The following is a 20,994-nucleotide window of genomic DNA, read 5'->3' on the forward strand; positions in this document are numbered from 1 at the left end:
GGGCTTTGACAGCTTTATTTGTGATTGGTCTAATGATATGTTGCTTCTTGGATCATTTGTTTGGCTCTCACATTTTATAAAGCAGCACTGGGTTGCCTCAGAAAGGTGATATTCATTGTGGAAAGATTCTTTATCAAGCAAAGTGTGAACACCAGTCAGCACTGTTGATTGTTGATTTACCTTCTGATTTTCTGAGATTATACTTTTACACACAATATTGTTCAAAAATTGTGGTCAGTAAAATGTTATATTTTCCTACAAAATTCTTGCCTATTTTTTTTTCATTCAGAAATGGTATATACATCAAAATAGGGTAGAAGAGACACAGATCTCATTTCTCGACTTTAATATTTTTGTGGAAAGTGTGAAATAATTCTTTAGGATTCTTTGATGATTCTTCGATGTTAAAAAGAACAGTGTTTTGTAACATTAAATGTCCTTTCTGTCACTTTTGATCAATTGTATCCTTGCTAAATCTTTTGTTTCTTTAAATAATGATAATGATAATAATAATAAATCTTACTGACCCCAAACTTTTGAATGGTATTGTAGAGGATAAATTGATATTTACTGTTGCATGCCTATACTTCATTCTGATTGGTTAGTCATGTCATTCTGCTACTTAATAGCTTCTTTATTGGGACCCTGTATGATAATCTTTTTGCAAAGGACCCCTTTCTTAAAGTTTAAAGGAATATATGTATAAAGAAACATTTAAAATCTAAGAATAATTTAAGCATATAAAGACAATACTGACAAGACAATTTAATATTTTGACAAGATATTTTTTTCTATATATATTTTTTGGTCTTTTTTATTACAGCAAATCAGTTATCTGCAAAACATTTATCTAGTAATTTGATATTTTAATTCTATTTTAATTTAAATTATAAAAACATAATTTAATTTAATTATACCCACAATAAGAGTAATATTACATGTATAAAATTGTCCAAAAAAAAAAAAAAATCTGACAGTTAAAGCTATGATTAAATTGTTACAGTTAATCTCATGGTTTCGTCCCAAGCTTTAGATAGTAAAATGAAAAAAATAAAAATACATTTTAAAAAAGTCAAATTATTTGAATTTTTAGCTACATACTGTAGCTGTGCTAAGCTGTTGTACATATATCACACATTATTCCTTTTTAACACATTATAAATACAGCTAACCAAATTCCTAACCAGATGACCTCTATGTTTTCACTATCCTCTTCAGGCTCTTCTCTCAGTGCATGACATGGTGTCACAGAAAGAGTTTGACCCTCGATTGCCGCCTTTTCCCCCACTGCCCGATTACATCGAGAAAGAAGAAGATTCAATCAAGATTGTTTGCTTGGTTAAAAACCAGGAGCCACTGGTGGGTACCTCTGGATAACATGAGTAAAAACAAGAAAATAGTCCATGTTTATTAAAACAAATTTGTGGTATAAACTCAGCAGTAAAGTCATTATGGACCGTCGTCGGAATCACAATCTAGAAAAGAGATATGCCTCAGCTTTAAATATAAAAAGCATCAGCCTGCCTTGCAACATCAAACTATCAGATACTTTTACAAACTTATATCTGAACACTATTGTTTAAAAGGGTCATTCATAGATTAACTTTACATAAAGATATTCTTCATGTTTAGATTAAGCTCATGGCACTAAAACTGATTAGGAATCAATTGAAATCAACCGAATCAACTGAAATTGATTACTTCAATGGATTGTTTTTGATTATAATCAGCATAACACTAATAGGGCACACATATTTAGAGGTAAGATTTGGATTATAATGCGAGTGTCAAAGTGCAACCTGGATCAGTTCTGCCCTCCTCTCTACCTCCAGAATCATATTTTCCATCTCTGAACAAAACCATCTGCACTTATTTGTGATGCTTAGATGGGATGCTTTGAATACAAATAGGAAACACTGTACAGCGCTCTGCAAATAAAATGCATGATTTCAAATCGAACCCTCTCAAACAAGGTCTATCTTTTTATTGTGGTTTATCCTTCTCGTTCTGACGCACAATGTGGCTGTCTTCCCATTCATAATGCATAACTTGTAAAATGCAGATTTCCCCCATTATGAGTCCTTTCGTCTATAACATCTGGTGAATAATGCTGAAGAAGGCAGCCATTTGAATGGAGCTTTATGAATTTCACAGAATGAATGGAAAGAGCATCATCATTTTTTGATATGACTTTGACGATCGCTTCATGCCATCCTCTCACTAAACTTGATTTTTTTTCCAACTGTTGTCTATCATGATTGTGAGTAGAATGTAATAATCTATGATGAATTTAGCAATTTTTTTTTAGCAAATTTAAGCTTTGTATCACAGGAATACATTACTATTTTAAAATATATTTAAAGATATATTTTTATTATTACTACTATTTTAGTAATAGTTCACTATTTTTACTGTAGTTGCTATCTTTTGGATCTTTTGGATTGTTTCAGTGGTTTTGTGTAAAATACATTCAGTTTCTTGTTTCTCAGTTTCTCTGAGTAGTATACTCAGATACTGTACAAACAATTTCCAGTCAACAGGGTTGGTCTGTGCTCAGTGTTCCAGCAAAAAATATTTGTGGTTTAAAGGGACTTTGGTAGTGGAAGTCAGACCTTGCAGATGGGGGTTACCTTACAAATGATGATCAGTGATGTTGCCATAGGGCTACACTGACCTTAAATCTGACTGTTTGCTCTTTGAGCAGGCTATTTTAAAGAAGCACGGACCAGAACCCATCTGTTTTTTTGTTTTTTTCCGCACCGTAAGGAGTTATAAACATTAGGCCATGGCTTTTCCATTTTCTGTTGATGCATGAGAATGAGCTAAATAGTTCTCCACAATCCGAAGAGATTTTTTCGTCCTTTTAATAGCCCTGCGATTAAGGACTACAGGCCATTTTGGCTTCTCCAGTGGTTGAGGAACTATGCAGGGCCCCCTAACAATACCACTCCTATATCAATGTAGCATCATGTACCTCATTGTCTGTTTCTGTACAGACTTGTTAAAGCTTGGCCTCCTGAAACCTAATCTAAGGGGCCTTTTAAGGACTAACATTTCACCATAGTTTGGACTAGAGTTTATTTTAGGACCTCTGCAAGTTGTTAATATGTTTTGGAGGGTTTAACCTAAACAATATTAGTGTAGCTGTGGTATTGTGGCCACGGCCAGTGTACTGATTGTCTTGAGAAATTATGTGTACGAAATGAAAATTTTGGTACATGAATAAAGCACAAATTATTTTTCTATTCAAGTGTTGTGAGATGGTGCTAATGGATATGGAATTGTAGCAAAACACAGGCGTGTGACTAATTCATCAAGGTTAAATTTGATGTGTGTTTAGAGCCAATGAACCTGAAAGATTAATTTCATTGGCTGCTGATTTTTCCTTCAGACACTGAGAGAAAACGGATCAGATGTTTGACATATAACGTCAACAATCTGTGTAATTTAAACAAAGGCTTTTTTGTCCTAATTTGAGCTTTCATGAATAGGGTTTCCCTCATCAAGTTTGACTTTTTTCGCCACGAATTCATGCAACATTTAATACTCAGCTCTCACTGCATAACATGATTAAGATTCCTATTGTGATATTCACACCTGCATCACCCTCTCTAAAGATATTACTATCCAGATTTCTACTTGAACGTAGCTTCACACTAACATATTGATATACAATGCAAACTGGGAATGTTTGCTTGCAACTGATCCCTCCAGATATATGTGACCCTGGACAACAAAACCAGTCATAAGGGTCATTTTTTGAAACTAAGATTTATACATCATTAGAATGCTGAATAAATCATTATTTGATCGAGATAAAAATATTTGAAAATCTGGAATCTGAGGGTGCAAAAAATCTAAGTATTGAGAAAATCGCAATTAAAGTTGTCTAAATGAAATTCTTAGCAATGCATATTACTAATCTAAAATTTTGTTTTGATATATTTACAGTGGGAAATGTACAAAATATCTTCATGGAACATTATCTTTACTTGGCATTAAAGAAAAATTGATCATTTTGACCCATACAATGTATTTTTGTCTATTGCTAGAAATATTCCTGAGCTACTTATGACTGGTTTTGTGGTCCAGGGTCACATATGAACTTCAGTTTTACAGTAAATGTGTTCTTTGGAACTTTAATACTCAAATTTCTAAATGATCACCTGTAGAACCTCGGCAAATATTTCTATGTTCTAGGGAGCCACCATCAAGAGAGATGATTCTACTGGAGCTATAGTTGTGGCTCGGGTCATGAGAGGAGGAGCTGCTGATCGAAGTGGTGAGAAGCATTTTAAATGTATTAATGTTAAAAGCTGCTATCTATCACCACAGTGTTCTTGATCATTGCTATTAAAAATAAAAGTTCTAATTAGAACCAAATCCGGCAATAAAACTCGGCATGAAATGGAAATTCATCTTATTGATCTTTTTGTGAATGATTCATCCATACATATGTTTCATTTTTACTCATAGCTCGTAATTTTGAATCAAAATGTCATAACTGTCATGACTTTCCAATCATTTAGTCCGTTTAGCTTAAATTCAGATCTGCCTCCATCCAGTCATTTTTTCCTTTTTTAGTAATCCTTTTTTTTTTTTTTGGATGTACATCACAATATGAAGCAAAAGATCTGTGGCTACTCAAAAATCTTGGTTACTTCAGATTTTAATATAAACGCTGAATACTTCTGACTAAAGAAATGCAAATCATGCAACAGCGTTATTTAAAGGGGTTATATGATATTGCTAAAAAGAGCATTATTTTGTGTATTATTATTTTCCACATACTGTACATTATTGTTGCTCCTCTGTGCCCTGCCTTTCTGAAACGCCTCGTTTTTAAGAAAAATCTCATTGTTGATGAAAAGCGAGGTGTTTGCTGATTGGCCAGCTAACTGGTGCGTTGTGATTGGCTGAATATCTCAAGAGTGTAAAGGAAATGTTTCGCCCCTTATCATGTTGTGATGGCGTTTCTCGGCACGACAAGACAGAAATAATAAAACCCGCATTAGGCCTATAAACTTGTTGCATCCAGTGGGGACATAACTACTGATTACAATGACTCATACTGTCTTTTTATGCATTGCGTTGTGTCGCGCCGGTAAAAGTTACACCTTCTTTTTTTCCATATACATTCGGGCGGTGTTATGCAAATCTACCTACGCTGTGACGTGGACATGTGGGGGCATGTTTGAACAAGACGTTTTAGGAAGGCGTGGCTGAGTCTTAACTTTTATAATATCTCTTTGGATTTGGGACTTTAAGCTTTGCAACTTTACAGATCTTATCTATGCACAAACAGCTTGTAACATTCCAAAAACAAAGTAAAAGAAGAAACCGCATCATATGACCCCTTTCATTTAAATATGAATGGCACAGTGCTATACCAATGCTTATTATTCCTGGTTTATCTCTTGGTAAATTTACTCCACAATGTTCAACATAATCCATTTTTCTAAAAAAAAAAAAAAAAAAAAAAAAAACTTTCTTTTCATTGCATCATTGAAAAATGCTACAGGTCTAATTCATGAAGGTGACAAGCTCAAGGAAGTCAATGGTGTTCCAATGGAGGACAAGAACCCAGAGGAGATCATTCCCATACTAGTATGTATTGCTGATCCCCAACACGTGTTGAATTTTGGATGATGGTTTTCAGGATAAGATGATAGTGTGCTGGTGTTCCCACAATACTTCTTAACTAGCTTATCCAGCAAACCTCTCTTGGTCAACATGACTATGCTGTAAAGACCAGAAGTAAAACAGCAATATCCAAAATATAAATTAATGTTAGTCTAATGTGTGCCTGGGTTTGTGAATGTTTTTTGGCAATTTGGTGTGTTTGTGCATTTGTTTCTGAGAATTTTCTGGAGAATAACAAAACTGCATTCTGTCTTTATTCATAAGTGTTATTGAATCTGAACCTTGTAAGCTTGTTTTGGGCCTGTGTGTTATTATCACATCCTCCAGGCCAAGTCAAAAGGAGCAGTGACCTTCAAAGTCATCCCAGGCACCAAAGAAGAGCCAGAGACCATAGATAACAAGGTCCCATGATTAAAATCAAAATGTACAAAGCTATTTTCTTAATTGATTTACACTCCAGATAATTAAAAAACAATGTGTTCTTGGATTTTTGCAGATCTTTGTAAGGGCACTTTTTGACTATGATCCCCAAGCAGATCCTGCTATTCCATGCAAAGACGCCGGGTTGGAATTCTGGAGAGGAGATGTGTTACAGATTGTAAGCCAAGAAGATGACACCTGGTGGCAGGCCAGACGGCATGGTGACGCCAACCTCAGGGCTGGATTGATTCCCTCAAGACAGCTGCAGGAAAGGTAAGAAAACTTTCATAATAAGACTATTGCGAAGTTTCACTCCAAGTCTAGACTGAGAAACTAAATCCTTCTTTTGTCAGAGTCAAACACAGACTTTGTCAGTCAGGCTCAGATCCTGTCATCATGTTCCCAATGTTGAACTATAGACACAGTCAAGGGCAGCACAGTCTGACAAAACTTAGTCAAACTTTCAATCTCAAAAGAAAAACAAACAATCTCATTAAAAATTTTGTCTGGGCAGTTCAGTGCCTGCAATGGCAATGAGAATATATCAGCCTGCTGAGATTTTATTATTTATGTATCTTTCAGTTGGTGACGTCATTGAAAGGTTTACTAAATAGCTTGATCTAGTCTCAACATAAGATGACACATTCACCACAGTCCGTTCGCTGACCGTCTGAGCCCAGTTCCCACATACTGTATGTGTCTCATGTTCTTAAACTGGCAAGCTGGCACTATCCAGGTTTCGGGAATCTATTTTTTAACAGTCTGTCTGGAAATAAAGTCTTGTTTACATGATAATCAAATGTCAATAATCAAAAGTACAGTACATCTGAGGGTGAAATAGTTTGCTAGCTTGGAGATATTAAATCTCTTTGTTTCACTTGTTATCCATTAGTAGAACGATATTCTGTGGAAGTGAGTTTTGTTTGTGAATTAGTCTGTTTATTAATTATTATAGATTTACAGAAGATGACTTTTTATTATCTGCAATTTTTTTGCGGTATAATATGCACTACCCTTAAAAGGTTTGGGGTCAGAAATACTGTTTTTTTTTTTTGTTTAATTTTGTTTTGTTATTTGTTGTTTTATAAAGCAAAGATGCATTGAAATGGAATGAAAGTATCAGTAAAGTCATTGTTGCGTTTAAAAAAAATCAAATAAATATTGTTCTTTTGAACTTTCTATTATTAAAGAATGCTGAAAAAGATCACAGCTTCCACAAATATTAGGCAGCACAACTGTTTTTAATTGTGATAATAATAAGACATGTTTCTTGAGCACCAAATCAGCATATTAAAATGATTTCTCAAGAAACATGTGACACTTAAGACTAAAATGTTTGCTGAAAAATTCAGCTTTGCCATCACAGAAATAAATATATATTTTTTAAATACATTAAATATTTTACACTATTATGCTTATTACTGTATTTTTGAGTGAATGCAGCTTTGGTGAGCATAAGAATCTCCAACATTTGAACAATTTTGAGCAAGAGTAGGCTTAAGTGTTTTGACTATGTGAGATTGAACTTCATTTGACTTTGAATAGACAGCTTTACAATATTTATGAGGAATTTTCCTGTGCTAGCCGAGATGTTGATGTTTTTAGCATGGTTTCTATGTTTCCCTACAGGAGAGTGACTTTACAAAGGCCTGCAGTTCTGTTCCACCCACTGAGAGAGTTGAAGTTATTTGGCGGTAAGTTCAAAAATCCTTGACATTAACTAAACTGAGCAGTAATTAAACTGCAAATAAGACATCAATTGCAAAATTCAAATGCTAAAAATATTCAATCTCTCTGGCCCTGTCCCAAATGGTGCACTTGATGTGCACTAGCAGACTTGTGACTGCTGCTGTGCACATTTACTTAAGCCCAAAATGGCAGCAGGGTGTACCTTTTGTCATTTTAGTTGTTTTGCACCCTCATTGTGCACTTTTTCTAAGCCTGCGTTAAGATAGTATGTGTTTCTCAGATGTCTCATATGAAATAACTGGAAGTCCAATTAATGTTATTAGTTCAATTAAATAAATCCATTAAAAAACATCTCTGCATAAACTTCCACACAGCATTCAATGTACCAAATAGTAGGCCTACTGTATATACGCTATATAAAGACATAAAATACCACAACTAGCCTATAAAACATAAAATTAACAGAACACTTTTCAGGGTCATTTTTAACATTTACGAAAAAAAAAGTGCTGTTATTTTTGAGCTCATGTTGGATGAAATACATAAAGAATGAATCCTTAACATCCCACATTGTGTTAAAAGTGATGTGGAAATGATAGTGGAAATGGAGTGATGTCACACTTAAGATCACTACAAAAACTGTCAGTGACAGAGATGAGAGTGTTTCTAAGGGTGCCAGGCATCTTCCTGGAGCTGCTCTCTGGAGACGTGAGCTGAATAAATGACCTGATAAAGTCTAAGGAAGTGCTGTAAATCACAGTGGCTCTGCCGGACATATTAAAAAATGTTTTACTACGTGTGAACACATTCATACTAAGCCATTGGAAAGGTTGCAGACGCACTGTTCAGAACAGTCTTCTTTCAGTCAATCTTTTTTGTTAAGGAATTGCACATGGACTAAGCAAAGACAGCATATATACATATACATATACATATACATATATATATTCATATTTTGGATTTGTACTTAGGATGACAGCAGTTCTATAGATTTTTTTCAATAGTGCGATAGAAAAAATGAGGTAACACTTTCTATGAAGCCTGTATTTATAATATATTATAAGGAAATTCTTAAGGCATTATAATAAATTAACAATGCATTTTGCAATGCAAAAAAAAAACTACTTATAATATGTTATACCATCTCATGAGTATTCATAAGGACAGATTTAATGTATTATAATATTTACTTATTTGTGGTTATAGCTTTTAAGAGTATGATAATTTATAACACACAATGAAAACGTTTCATCCACTTAAGTTATAATGGATTATACTTCTTATAGTTATAATGTATTATAAGTCTCATATCTTGCCATTTTACTTAGCAGACAAAGACCATATAATTATAAGTAATTATAATATTTTTTTTTTCTCAAACAGCCATAAGATCAGGTATAACAGACGAATGTATAATATGACACATTTGCTATATTACTTAGCAGACAAAGACCACTTATAAGTAATTATTGTCACAACACAGAGGGAGGCAGAGACGGAGGTGAGAGTATAAGATAAAAGGTAAGTTTATTAACAGGTTTGGTAAGTATATTGAAGCAGGTATTGAGGTGATAGTTCTTATCTGAGATGTCCAGCGTTCAGGTAAGTGAATCCAACTATGGAACCAGGAAACCATAGAGTCCACGGGAAGAACATGCAGGGGTGTGTTCGGTAGATCAGACAACGAGGAATGATTCAGTCCGGGTATATAAAGGGGAGCTGATTGGATCCAGGTTAGTAATTAGTAATCAGGTGACAGTGAACGTGTGTGTGTGTCTTCAGGGGGCATGGCTGGTGGATCTTGCTGTGGTAGAACTCTGACATTACCCCCTCCTCCAGGGGCGGCTCCCGACGCCCCTCTCCGACGTCGAGGACGACCTCGACCGCGAGGGGCAGGACGTTCTGGGTGGCTCTGGTGGAAGTCCGTCAGAAGTTGTGGATCGAGGATATCGTCTCTGGCCACCCATGATCTTTCCTCCGGTCCGTACCCCTCCCAGTCGATCAGATATTCCAGGCGGTTGCCCTGACGTCGGGAATCCAGGATCTCACTCACGGTGTAGATGGAAGGTTGATCCAGGATCTCTGGAGGAGGGGTATCAGCTTCAGCTCCAGGATTATCTGTGGCAGAGGGAAAGTACGGTTTAAGGAGTGACACATGAAAGGTGGGATGGATTCTGTACCTGGGTGGGAGCTGAAGCTGATATGTCACTTCGTTGATCTGCCTCAGGACCTCGAATGGACCGATGTAGCGGGGACTCATCTTTTTGCACGGTAACCTCAGCCTGATGTCTCTCGTAGATAACCACACCTTGTCTCCAGGTTGGTATAATGGGGTGGGTCTTCTACGAACATCGGCGAATTCCTTGTGGCGTCGGATGGCTCGTTGTAGATGTTGATGAGTCCCACACTCTCTCGCTCTCTCGGAACCAGTAGTCTACAGCTGGAACATTCGTGGGTTCCTCCGTCCAGGGAAACAGCGGTGGCTGAAAACCGAGTATGCACTGGAAGGAAGTTAGTCCGGTGGTCTCTTGGCGTAGGGAGTTCTGTGCATACTCGGCCCACGGGAGGAACCTGCTCCAGCTGTGTTGGTCAGCAGAACAGTATGACCGGAGGTAACGTCCAAGCTCCTGGATCTTCCTCTCAGTCTGGCCGTTGGTCTGTGGGTGATATCCTGATGAGAGATTAACAGAAACACCAAGTGACTTGAAAATTGATTTCCATACATGCGAGATGAATTGTGGACCCCGGTCCGACACAATCTCCTCGGGGAGACCAAAGTGACGGAATACGTGCTGGAAGAGTAACTCGGCGGTGTTCATAGCCGTAGGTAGGCCTGCCAAGGGGATAAATTTGCAGGCCTTGGAGAAACGGTCCACTACAACCAGCACGCAGGTGTTACCTTCAGATTCTGGGAGGTCCGTCACAAAGTCAACCCCGAGATGGGACCAGGGTCTCTGCGGGATGGGTAGTGGCACCAGCTTTCCTGTGGGCAGATGACGAGGAGTATTAGAGGTGGCACAGACTGAGCAGCTTTGGACGTACCTGATGATATCCCGGGTCATACTGGACCACCAGTACCGAGATTGGATGAGCGAGAGGGTCCGTCTGCTACCTGGGTGTCCAGAGCCCGGAGACTGGTGAACTGTGTCCAGAAGGTGTTGACACTGGGAGCTGGGTACGTAGGTTTTACCTTCTGGACATTCCGGCGGAGCAGGCTCTTGGAGAGTGGCTTCGTGGATCCAGGTGTCAATGTCCCATTGGATGGGGCTAACAATGAGATCTATGGGAATGATGTTTTCTGGCTCAACCACGGCATCGTGGGAGAATTGTCTGGATAGAGCATCAGCAGGAATGTTCTTGGATCCGGGACGGTAGGTGATCTTGAACTGGAAACGTGTGAAGAATAATGCCCATCTGGCTTGGCGGGGGTTGAGTCGTTTGGCTTCTCGAAGGTTTTTATGGTCCGTGATGATGGTAAACGGATGGTTAGCCCCTTCCAGCCAATGACGCCACTCCTCCAAGGCGAGTTTGATGGCAAGTAACTCACGATTGCCTACATCGTAATTTTGCTCCTCCGGAGACAGTTTCTTGGAGTAGTAGGCACAGGGATGGAGGAGAGTGGACTCACCAGCTGCTTGAGACAGCACTGCTCCGACGCCGATGGTGGATGCATCTACCTCAACTACGAACGGGAGATCGGGGTTGGGATGGTGTAGGAGGGGAGCAGTGCTGAAAATCTTCTTAAGTTGCTGGAATGCTTCGTGGGCAGAGGTGGTCCAGACCAGATGTTTGGGTCGACCACGTAGGAGGGAGGTCAGAGGTGCAGTGATGAGGCTATAATCCTTTATGAATCCTTTACGGCGGTAGAAGTTGGAAAACCCCAGGAAGCGTTGAAGTTCCTTGACTGTACTGGGTTTGGGCCATTTCAGGATGGACTGCACCTTTTCCAGGTTCATTTGCACACCCTCGGGGCTGATGTTATAACCCAGGAACTGAATCTTAGTCTGGTGGAACTCACACTTCTCAAGCTTGAGGTACAGCTGATGTTGGCGCAAGACTTGAAGGACCTGACGGACGTGCTGGCGATGTTCTGCCTGGTTCCGGGAATAAATCAAAATGTCGTCAATATAGACGACCACAAACTTATGTAGGAATTCCCTGAAAACCTCGTTCATAAACGTTTGGAAGACAGAGGGACTGATGGACAAACCGTAGGGCATAACCAGGTATTCATAGTGGCCAGCAGGTGTTATGAATGCTGTTTTCCACTCGTCTCCCTCACGAATACGAACGAGGTTATAAGCACTCCGCAGGTCCAGCTTGGAGAAGATGTGAGCCCCATGGAGTTCCTCGAGGGTGGCAGGAACGAGTGGAAGAGGGTATGGTTGTTGGAGGATGTTGGCATTAAGTTGACGGTAATCAATGCAGGGACGGAGACCTCCATCCTTCTTACCCACGAAGAAGAAGCTTGAGGCAGCTGGTGAGGTGGATGGTCGAATGAATCCTTGCTTCAAAGCTTCCTGGATGTACTCCTCCATCGCCTGGCGCTCCGGGTTGGACAAAGGGTAGACGCGTCCTTTAGGTAATTGAGCCCCAGGTAGCAGGTCGATGGAACAGTCCCATGGCCGGTGAGGAGGAAGTTGGGTGGCAGCTTGCTTGCTGAAGACGTCCTCGTAATCCTCATACTTCGCTGGGATCTCCACATTACTGTCAGTCTCAGGACTTTCAATCTTGGTTGATGCGACGGTCAGGGGAGCAGAAACTGGAGAGGGTAAACGGGTAAAACAGTTCTTCAGGCAATGTTTACTCCACCCGATGATATCACATGGATCCCAGCGGAGTTCTGGATGATGGCGATGGACCCAAGGACGTCCCAGAATGATGTCAACCGTGGAGTTCTCCAGTACCAGAAACTTGATTTGTTCTTGATGAAATAATCCAACTTGCAGAGTGATGTATGGTGAAGAATACCGGATCCGCCCACGTCCGAGTGGTTTTCCTTGGATGGTTTTGACAGAAAGTGCAGGGCTATGGCGGTGACGTGGCAAGCGTAAGAGATCTATGCATTCTTGGGAGATGAAGTTTCCCGATGAGCCTGAGTCAAGGAGAGCAGAAACACAAAGATCTTGTTCAGCAGTACGCAGTGTCACAGGTATAAGAGTCAGGTGAGCAGTTTCAATGTCTGATTGAATAGTACTCACCACCGGACGTGGGGGTCTAACAGAACAGGTTCGCAGGAGATGACCAGGTTGTCCACAGTATAAGCAGAGTCTTTCCTTGATGCGGCGTTGACGTTCTGACCATGAGAGACGTGTGGAATCGATTTGCATGGGTTCTGGTACTGGAGAGCAAGCTGCCACCATAGCGGACTGAGGAGCGGTTTCAAGTGGCTGGCAGACGGCTAGGCGCTGGGATACCCTCGTAGCCCGCTGTAGAAAGGTCTCCAACCCGATGTTGTCGTCATAGATGGCCATAGCGGCGCGAATATCCGGGTGGAGACCGTGACGATAGGCACCCAGCAGCGATGTCTCATTCCAGCCACTAGCCGCCGCCAGCGTCCGGAAATGGAGAGTGTACTCGTGGATGGAAGAAGAACTTTGTTGCAGTCGGAAGAGCTGATCAGAAACGGTGAGTACATCTGTGTTCGAACTGAAAACCTCAGAGAAATGACAGGTGAATTGCTCAAAAGACTGAATTAATGGAGTTTTAGCTTGCCATATTGACTTCGCCCATTGTAGAGCTTTTCCGGTGAGTAGGGAAATGAGAAACGCTACCTTCGATTCGTCCGTAGAAAATTGCTGTGGTTGCATCTTGATGAAGAGTTGGACTTGCAGTAGGAAACCGCTACACTCAGCCGCTTCACCCGAATATGTGTTTGGTAAAGCCATGGGACTTCCTGAGGCAGATGGCGGCGCGGGAGATGGTGTTAGCGCCGCTTTGAAGGCTTTGATGAGTTCGGTGAGTTGATCTGGTGCAGGTGTTTCCTCGTTGTCCATTATGTTGTTGGTCTGATCTTCTGTCACAACACAGAGGGAGGCAGAGACGGAGGTGAGAGTATAAGATAAAAGGTAAGTTTATTAACAGGTTTGGTAAGTATATTGAAGCAGGTATTGAGGTGATAGTTCTTATCTGAGATGTCCAGCGCTCAGGTAAGTGAATCCAACTATGGAAGCAGGAAACCATAGAGTCCACGGGAAGAGCATGCAGGGGTGTGATCGGTAGATCAGACAACGAGGAATGATTCAGTCCGGGTATATAAAGGGGAGCTGATTGGATCCAGGTAATTAGTAATCAGGTGACAGTGAACGTGTGTGTGTGTCTTCAGGGGGCGTGGCTGGTGGATCTTGCTGTGGTAGAACTCTGACAATTATAATAATATTTAATTAAAGTGTTAAAAATAAATGTAATATGATATGTGACCCTGGACCACAAAACCAGTCTTAAGTCGCTGGGGTATATTTGTAGCAATAGCCAAAAATACATTGCATGGGTCAAAATTTTTGATTTTTCTTTTATGCCAAAAATCATTAAGAAATTAGGTAAAGTTCATGTTCCATGAAGATTTTTTGTAAAATTCCTACTGTAAACATATCAAAATGTAATTTTTGATTTGTAATATGCATTGTTAAGAACTTCATTTGGAGAACTTTAAAGGTGATTTTCTCAGTCTTTTTGATTTTTTTGCATCCTCAGATTTCTGATTTCAAATAGATGTATCTCGGCCAAATATTGTCCTATCCTAACAAACCATACATCAAAAGAAAGCTTATTTATTGAGCTTTCATATGATGTATAAATCTCAGTTTTGTCAAATTTAACCTTATGACTGGTTTTGTGGTCCAGGGTCACATATAGTCTATTATAAGTGAAGTTGATTTCATATGGTGTTCATGTGTTATAAATAATCATACTCTTAAAAGTTATAACCTCAAATACGTAAGTATTATAATGTATTATAATTGCTGTTATGATTATTCAATATAACATATTATAACATTTAAATGCATTATGAATTCATTATAATGCCTTAAGAATACCCTTATAATGTATTATAAATACGGACTTCATAGAGTGTAACAAAAATGATTATCAAGTAACCAAACATAAAGGTGTTCTCTCAGTTTTATTGTTATATTATGAATGAATATTATTTTACAATAATTTTTTTGCATGTTTGTCACATTTTAATGTTTCAGATCATCAAACATAATTTAAATATCAATCAAAGATAACACAAGTACTGTAAACACAACATGCAGTTTTTAAATGAAGGGTTTTTTTATGAAGGTAAAAAAAAATCCAAACCCACATAGCCCTGTGTGAAAAAGTGTTTGCCCCCCCCTGTTAAAACATAATTGTGGTTTATCACACCTGAGTTAAGTTTCTCTAGCCACACCCAGGCCTGATTACTGCACACCTGTTCGCAATCAAGAACTCACTTAAATAGGACCTGCCTGACAAAGTGAAGTAGACCAAAAGATCCTCAAAAGCTACACATCATGTTGAGATCCAAAGAAATTCAGGAACAAATGAGAAAGAAAGTAATTGAGATCTATCAGTCTGGAAAAAGTTTATAAAGCCATTTCTAAAGCTTTGGGACTCCAGCAAACCACAGTGAGAGCCATTATCCATAAATGGCGAAAACATGGAACAGTGGTGAACCTTCCCAGGAGTGGCCGGCCGACCAAAATTACCTCAAGAGCGCACGACTCATCCAAGAGGGTCACAAAAGACCCCACAACAACATCTAAAGAACTGCAGGCCTCTCTTGCCTCAGTTAAGGTCAGTGTTCATGACTCCACCATAAGAAAGAGACTGGGCAAAAATGGCCTGCATGGCAGAGTTCCAAGACGAAAACCACTGCTGAGCAAAAAGAACATAAAGGCTTGTCTCAGTTTTGCCAGAACACATCTTGATGATCCCCAAGACTTTTGGGAGAATACTCTGTGGACTGACTAAACAAAAGTTTAATTTTTTGGAAGGTGTGTGTCCCATTACATCTGGCGTAAAAGTAACACAGCATTTCAGGGAAAAAAAAGCATCATACCAACAGTAAAATATGGTGGTGGTAGTGTCTGGGGCTGTTTTGCTGCTTCTGGACCTGGAAGACTTGCTGTGATAAAATGGAACCATGAATTCAGCTGTCTACAAAAAAAAATCCTAAAGGACAATGTCCGGCCATCTGTTCGTGGCCTCAAGCTGAAGCGAACTTGGGTTCTGCAGCAGGACAATGATCCAAAACACACCAGCAAATCCACCTCTGAATGGCTAAAGAAGAACAAAATGAAGACTTTGGAGTGGCGTAGTCAAAGTCCTGACCTGAATCCTATTGAGATGCTGTGGCATGACCTTAAAAGGCAGTTCATGCTCGAAAACCCTCCAATGTGGCTGAATTACAACAATTCTGCCAAGATGAGTGGGCCAAAATTCCTGCACAGCGCTGTAACAGACTCATTGCAAGTTATCGTAAACGCTTTATTGCAGTTGCTGCTGAAGGTGGCCCAACCAGTTAAGTTTAGGGGGCAAACACTTTTTCACACAAGGCCATGTGGGTTTGGATTTTGTTTTCCCTTTATAATAAAAAACGTCATTCAAAAACTGCATGTTAATGTTATCTTTGATTATATATATATATATATATATATATATATATATATATATATATATATATGTATGTATGTATGTATGTATGTACATAAATATATTTGTGTGTTGTGATATTTTGGATTAAAATGTAATTCATCTGAAATTCATTGCTTACTCAAATAATAAAACATTTTAGCTTTTATAAAAAGTATGGCATTTAAGAATGCACAGTAGATCTGAGCTAGTTCTTCTGAACAATGAAAACACAATATTGCACGCAAAGTAACATGTTGCCATTGTGCTAAGTTTTTATTTTGCTGCAGTATAAATTGTTGAGGGAATTAAAGTGGGGTGGAAAAGGAAGAAGCCAATAGATGGATCTGGAATAGTTTGATCTCATCTTGAAAAGCCATTGTAGGTCTGTTCAAAGCAACAGCCTTCCCTATAAAAGCTCCATCTGTGGGTTGGATGCGAGGAGAGTGACAGCTGCTCTGCGACTCCGAGTCCTCACACGGCGATGATCGACGAGGTCACTTTACGGCCTCCCCTATAACACACTCAAACACAGAGCTTGGGTTGAAGCAGAAGGTTACCAAAATGCCACATGTTAAACTCAAGACAGCACCAGCATTTTTACTGGCTCTGTAAAAGCATGAAACACATCATTCCCCAGTGAACCGCAGGTGAGGACATGGTTAGGACAAGTTGAACTTGGTCACAGAAAATTGCAATTACTATTCCAAAAATCCACCCTGGCCACAGCATGATGGACAATTGGACTGAACGTCCATGTCTTGCCCCTTGGCAGCCATTGCATTGTGGCTTCTAAAGACAAGGCCACACACATACTGTTAACTTTGGATTTATGTTACTTACCTTGCCCTGTTTGAGAAATAAAAATAATGAAATGTTTCTTTCTTTTCTCGCTTTATGGCACACCAATCACAAAAAAAAAAAAAAAAAAAAAAAAAAAAAAAAACTTGTCATGTTTGCATCGTAGAGCCACCAAAAGAAAGAGTAGGGATGAGCACAGGTTTATCTAAAAGGTTTTTCTAAGGTTTATCTGAAATAGTTTATAAAGTAAAATAAAGTTGCATCTAGTAGCCAATCAGTTTAGGGCTTGCCAGGTTGAGAAAGTATATTCAAGTCCTGTGAGTAATATGCATAAGCGGTCAGTGAACTGTCAGGGTGCAATTTAACTCTGTGACCATGGCGGACCAAATTTAGGCAGTAAAAATGACATCACATGCTCACTGATTATACATTATACATTGATTGATGAAGTGCTAGGCCTTTTGCTGTATGTAAGTGCAGCTTCTTTCTTTGACAAATAGCTATGATGTCTGTGTAATCTCAGAATAAGAATGTATTTCCTTAGTATTAGAAAACTCTGAAAAACTTTTTGTAGTTGTGCCATTTCTGATCAACTCTCTCTCTCTCTTTCTCTCTCTCTCTTGCCCTTTCATGCACACTGAAAAGACAACATGGAAGGTAATTTGTCATCCTTTACAGGACGGTCACATAACAGAAACCCAACTCTAATTTGCCAGTATTTTTGTCTTTGTTTACATCATGTGTAAAAAAAAACAGTAACATTGCAAATTACCCCTTTCTTTCACCACTTCTTAATTAAGGGTTGCCCGGACTCCATCTCACATTTATCATTATTTGATTAGAGTGCGCTTTTTTCTCGTTTCTCTTTATCCTGCTTTCACTCAATAACCAGAGGATGTGGACTATGGAGCAATAAGTGGCATACATATAGGTGAGAATTTACTTGTCAGAACTGTAACCTCCAAAATTAAACTCCACAAATTACAATGTTGCACTATTAATGTTTGTTGAATTAACCTGAAGTGGACTATACTAACATTTACATTTTTATTTTTTCATTTCTTTATTACAATTAAAAAGTACTGTCAACAATAAAATAAGGCTGTTAATATTTTGACCAGTCTTTAAAAAAAGGGAAAAAAGACAACAGAATGAAGAAATCAAAAAACACATTTGCTAAATGTTTTAAAAATCATTGCATTAAACTTTTTTTTTTTTTGTTATTACATTTTTCTTCCACTCACTTGCGGTCCACTGACCGTCCACTGGCCCAATTCCCAGAAAACACCTAAAATGTGCAAATTGAATCAAAATTGTTTTTGATGGAAAATAATCTGTTTAAAGATGCATATTATTATTTTGTATTTAGTACTGACCTTTTACATTAAGATATTTAAAAAGATATTTCACATAAAAGACGTTTACATATAGTCCACAAGACTAAATATATTTTAAAAATGACCCTGTTCAAAAGTTTGCATACGCTTGATTCTTAATACTGTGTTGTTACCTGAATGATCCACAGCTGTTTTTTTTTTTTTTTTTTTTTTAGTTATAGTTGTTCATGAGTCCCTTGTTTGTCCTGAACAGTTAAATTGCCTGCTGTTCTTCAGAAAAATCCTTCAGGTCCCACAAATTCTTTGGTTTTTCAACATTTGTGTGTATTTTAACCCTTTCCAACAATGACTGTATGATTTTGAGATCCATCTTGTCATGCTGAGGACAACTGAGAGACTCATATGCAAGTATTACAGAAGGTTCAAATGCTCATTGACTATTGAACAGAATGAAGATGTGTACATTTTTCTTATTTTGCCCAAATATCTTTTTTTTTTTTCATTTAGTACTGCCCTTCAGAAGCTACAAAAGATACTTAGATGTTTCCCAGAGGACAAAATAAGTTAAATTTACCCTGATCTTAATGCATCTTGTTGCTTGTTGTAATAGTTGTATATGAGTCCCTCAGTTGTCCTCAGTGTGAAACGATGGATCTCAGAACCATACAGTCGTTCCTAGAAAAAGTTCAAGTAAACAACACTGTGAAAAACCAAAGAATTAATGATTTTTAAGGATTTTTATGAAGAACAGCAGGCAGTTTAACTGTTCAGGGACAAACAAGGGACTCATGAACAACTATCTCTAAACAAAACAAAACAAAAAACAGCTGTGGGTCATTCAGGTAACAACACAGTATTAAGATTCAAGTGTATGTAAACTTTTGAACGGGCTCATTTTAATAAATTCAACTATTATTTTGTCTTGTGGACTATATGTAAACATTTTTTGTATGTGAAATATCTTATTCAGGTCAGTCCAAAATAAAAAAATAACATGCATTTTGTATGATCCCTCTTATTTTGGTAAATAATTAACATTTTGCAGATTCTGCAAGGTGTATGTAAACATTTAACTTCAACTGTATGTGACTTGGCCTTTTAGTCACAGTGCTGATGAACAGGACAGTTGTTAGAGATATCCATCTCATCCTGTTTCATTTGTACTTTTGCATTATGTTCCCACACCATTATGAGAATGATGTTTATTCAAGGTGAGGATCATTAGTTTTAGATTTAGTCTGATCTGGTTTGAGCATTCATGCTAATGGGAGCGGTTTGATGGCTCCAGACTGGGTGCTTTGTGCTGGTCCATTAGTGATAAAGGCCATCTGTGAGCTAAACATGCACTGTGCTCATTTAGCAGCTAGGCTACCGGATGAGTCTAGCAGAGACGTGCCTCATTTTCAGCTCTTTGGCAACCTTGACCCCACTTCAAAAGCCAGCATGTCCACAGCTAATCTCCAGGACACACAATGGCCAAACTAGCATCAGGGATGCGGTCCCTCAAGAAAACATGCTTAAGACATTACAGTGAGACCAAGCCATACTGGGCTTATTTTGCCAGCTCCAAATTTTCAGATTTATCACAGCAGCGACCCAACAAGTATGTGATGGAAAATTGGATGCCTTTGCCACAGATGGAGAGCTCTGGTAGCACTGGATGCTTTTTTGAGCAATTGTCAACATTCTTCTATAAATCTATTCAGCAAAGCCCCTGCTAAAATTTAGAGGTGCTGTTCAGAGTAACCACGCGAAGATACAAGGCCCAGGGTATTGTGGGATATGAAAAAGGTCATGAGGGAGAGGTGTGGTGGGATATTAAACTGGGGAAACCTGGAAAAGGTATCAGCAAATCCCAATAAGATCCAGACATGGAAAAACAGAGACACATTAAAAACAGGCTCTATTTACAAACCAGATTATTTAATCAGTATGCAGTCCCACATGCTACATGCCAATAGTTAATGCATGCTTGAAACTCCAGAAAGCTTGCTTACTTCTCCAGATCTTTTGAATGTTTTCGGTGTCAGGTAGCCGCAGCTCAAGTGCCTTAGTAGACTTCGTAATATGGCAACCAAAAGTCTTCGTCAAGCAGATAATGGTTTTAGCATGCAGTCTGGTGTAACCAACCACATATGATATATGTCATACATTTTATGTACCGTTTGTGGCAGATAATGTGGACTGCGCACTTGATGAGGTGAGTGCTGTGTGGTTTCTGAAGAGGCATAACAAAGCGCTCCCCGTCATATTAGCGGATTGTCTGTCCAGATTCCGCAGCATGGGATATATGGTGTCTGTGTTGGCTCACTTCTCTCATGTTAAATTGCTATTGATGATTTAATGGCTCATCAGGGTGGCTGCATGCATCGCTTCAGGAGCGTGAGGGCAGCAGTCTGGAGGTATAGAGGGTATTCAGTGTTTTTTTGGAGTACTTCTTACTCTTTCTAAAAGGGATAGTACACCCAAAAATAAATATTTTAAT

At 38.8% G+C, this 20,994-nt stretch overlaps 1 protein-coding gene across 1 annotated transcript in view; it reads left to right on the plus strand.

The window, feature by feature from the left end:
- mpp7b (MAGUK p55 scaffold protein 7b) overlaps window positions 1-20,994 on the plus strand; it is a 77,521-nt gene that overhangs the window by 12,706 nt on the left and 43,821 nt on the right. Inside the window, exons 5-11 of the mRNA XM_073849445.1 lie at window positions 1,219-1,359; window positions 4,201-4,282; window positions 5,522-5,607; window positions 5,971-6,045; window positions 6,140-6,336; window positions 7,693-7,746; window positions 20,544-20,554. Coding sequence (XP_073705546.1) covers window positions 1,219-1,359; window positions 4,201-4,282; window positions 5,522-5,607; window positions 5,971-6,045; window positions 6,140-6,336; window positions 7,693-7,746; window positions 20,544-20,554 — 646 coding nt within the window. The remainder of the gene's footprint in view (window positions 1-1,218; window positions 1,360-4,200; window positions 4,283-5,521; window positions 5,608-5,970; window positions 6,046-6,139; window positions 6,337-7,692; window positions 7,747-20,543; window positions 20,555-20,994) is intronic.

The sequence above is a fragment of the Garra rufa genome, chromosome 10 (genome assembly GCF_049309525.1).
Source record: "Garra rufa chromosome 10, GarRuf1.0, whole genome shotgun sequence".
Classification (NCBI taxonomy): Eukaryota; Metazoa; Chordata; class Actinopteri; order Cypriniformes; family Cyprinidae; genus Garra; species Garra rufa.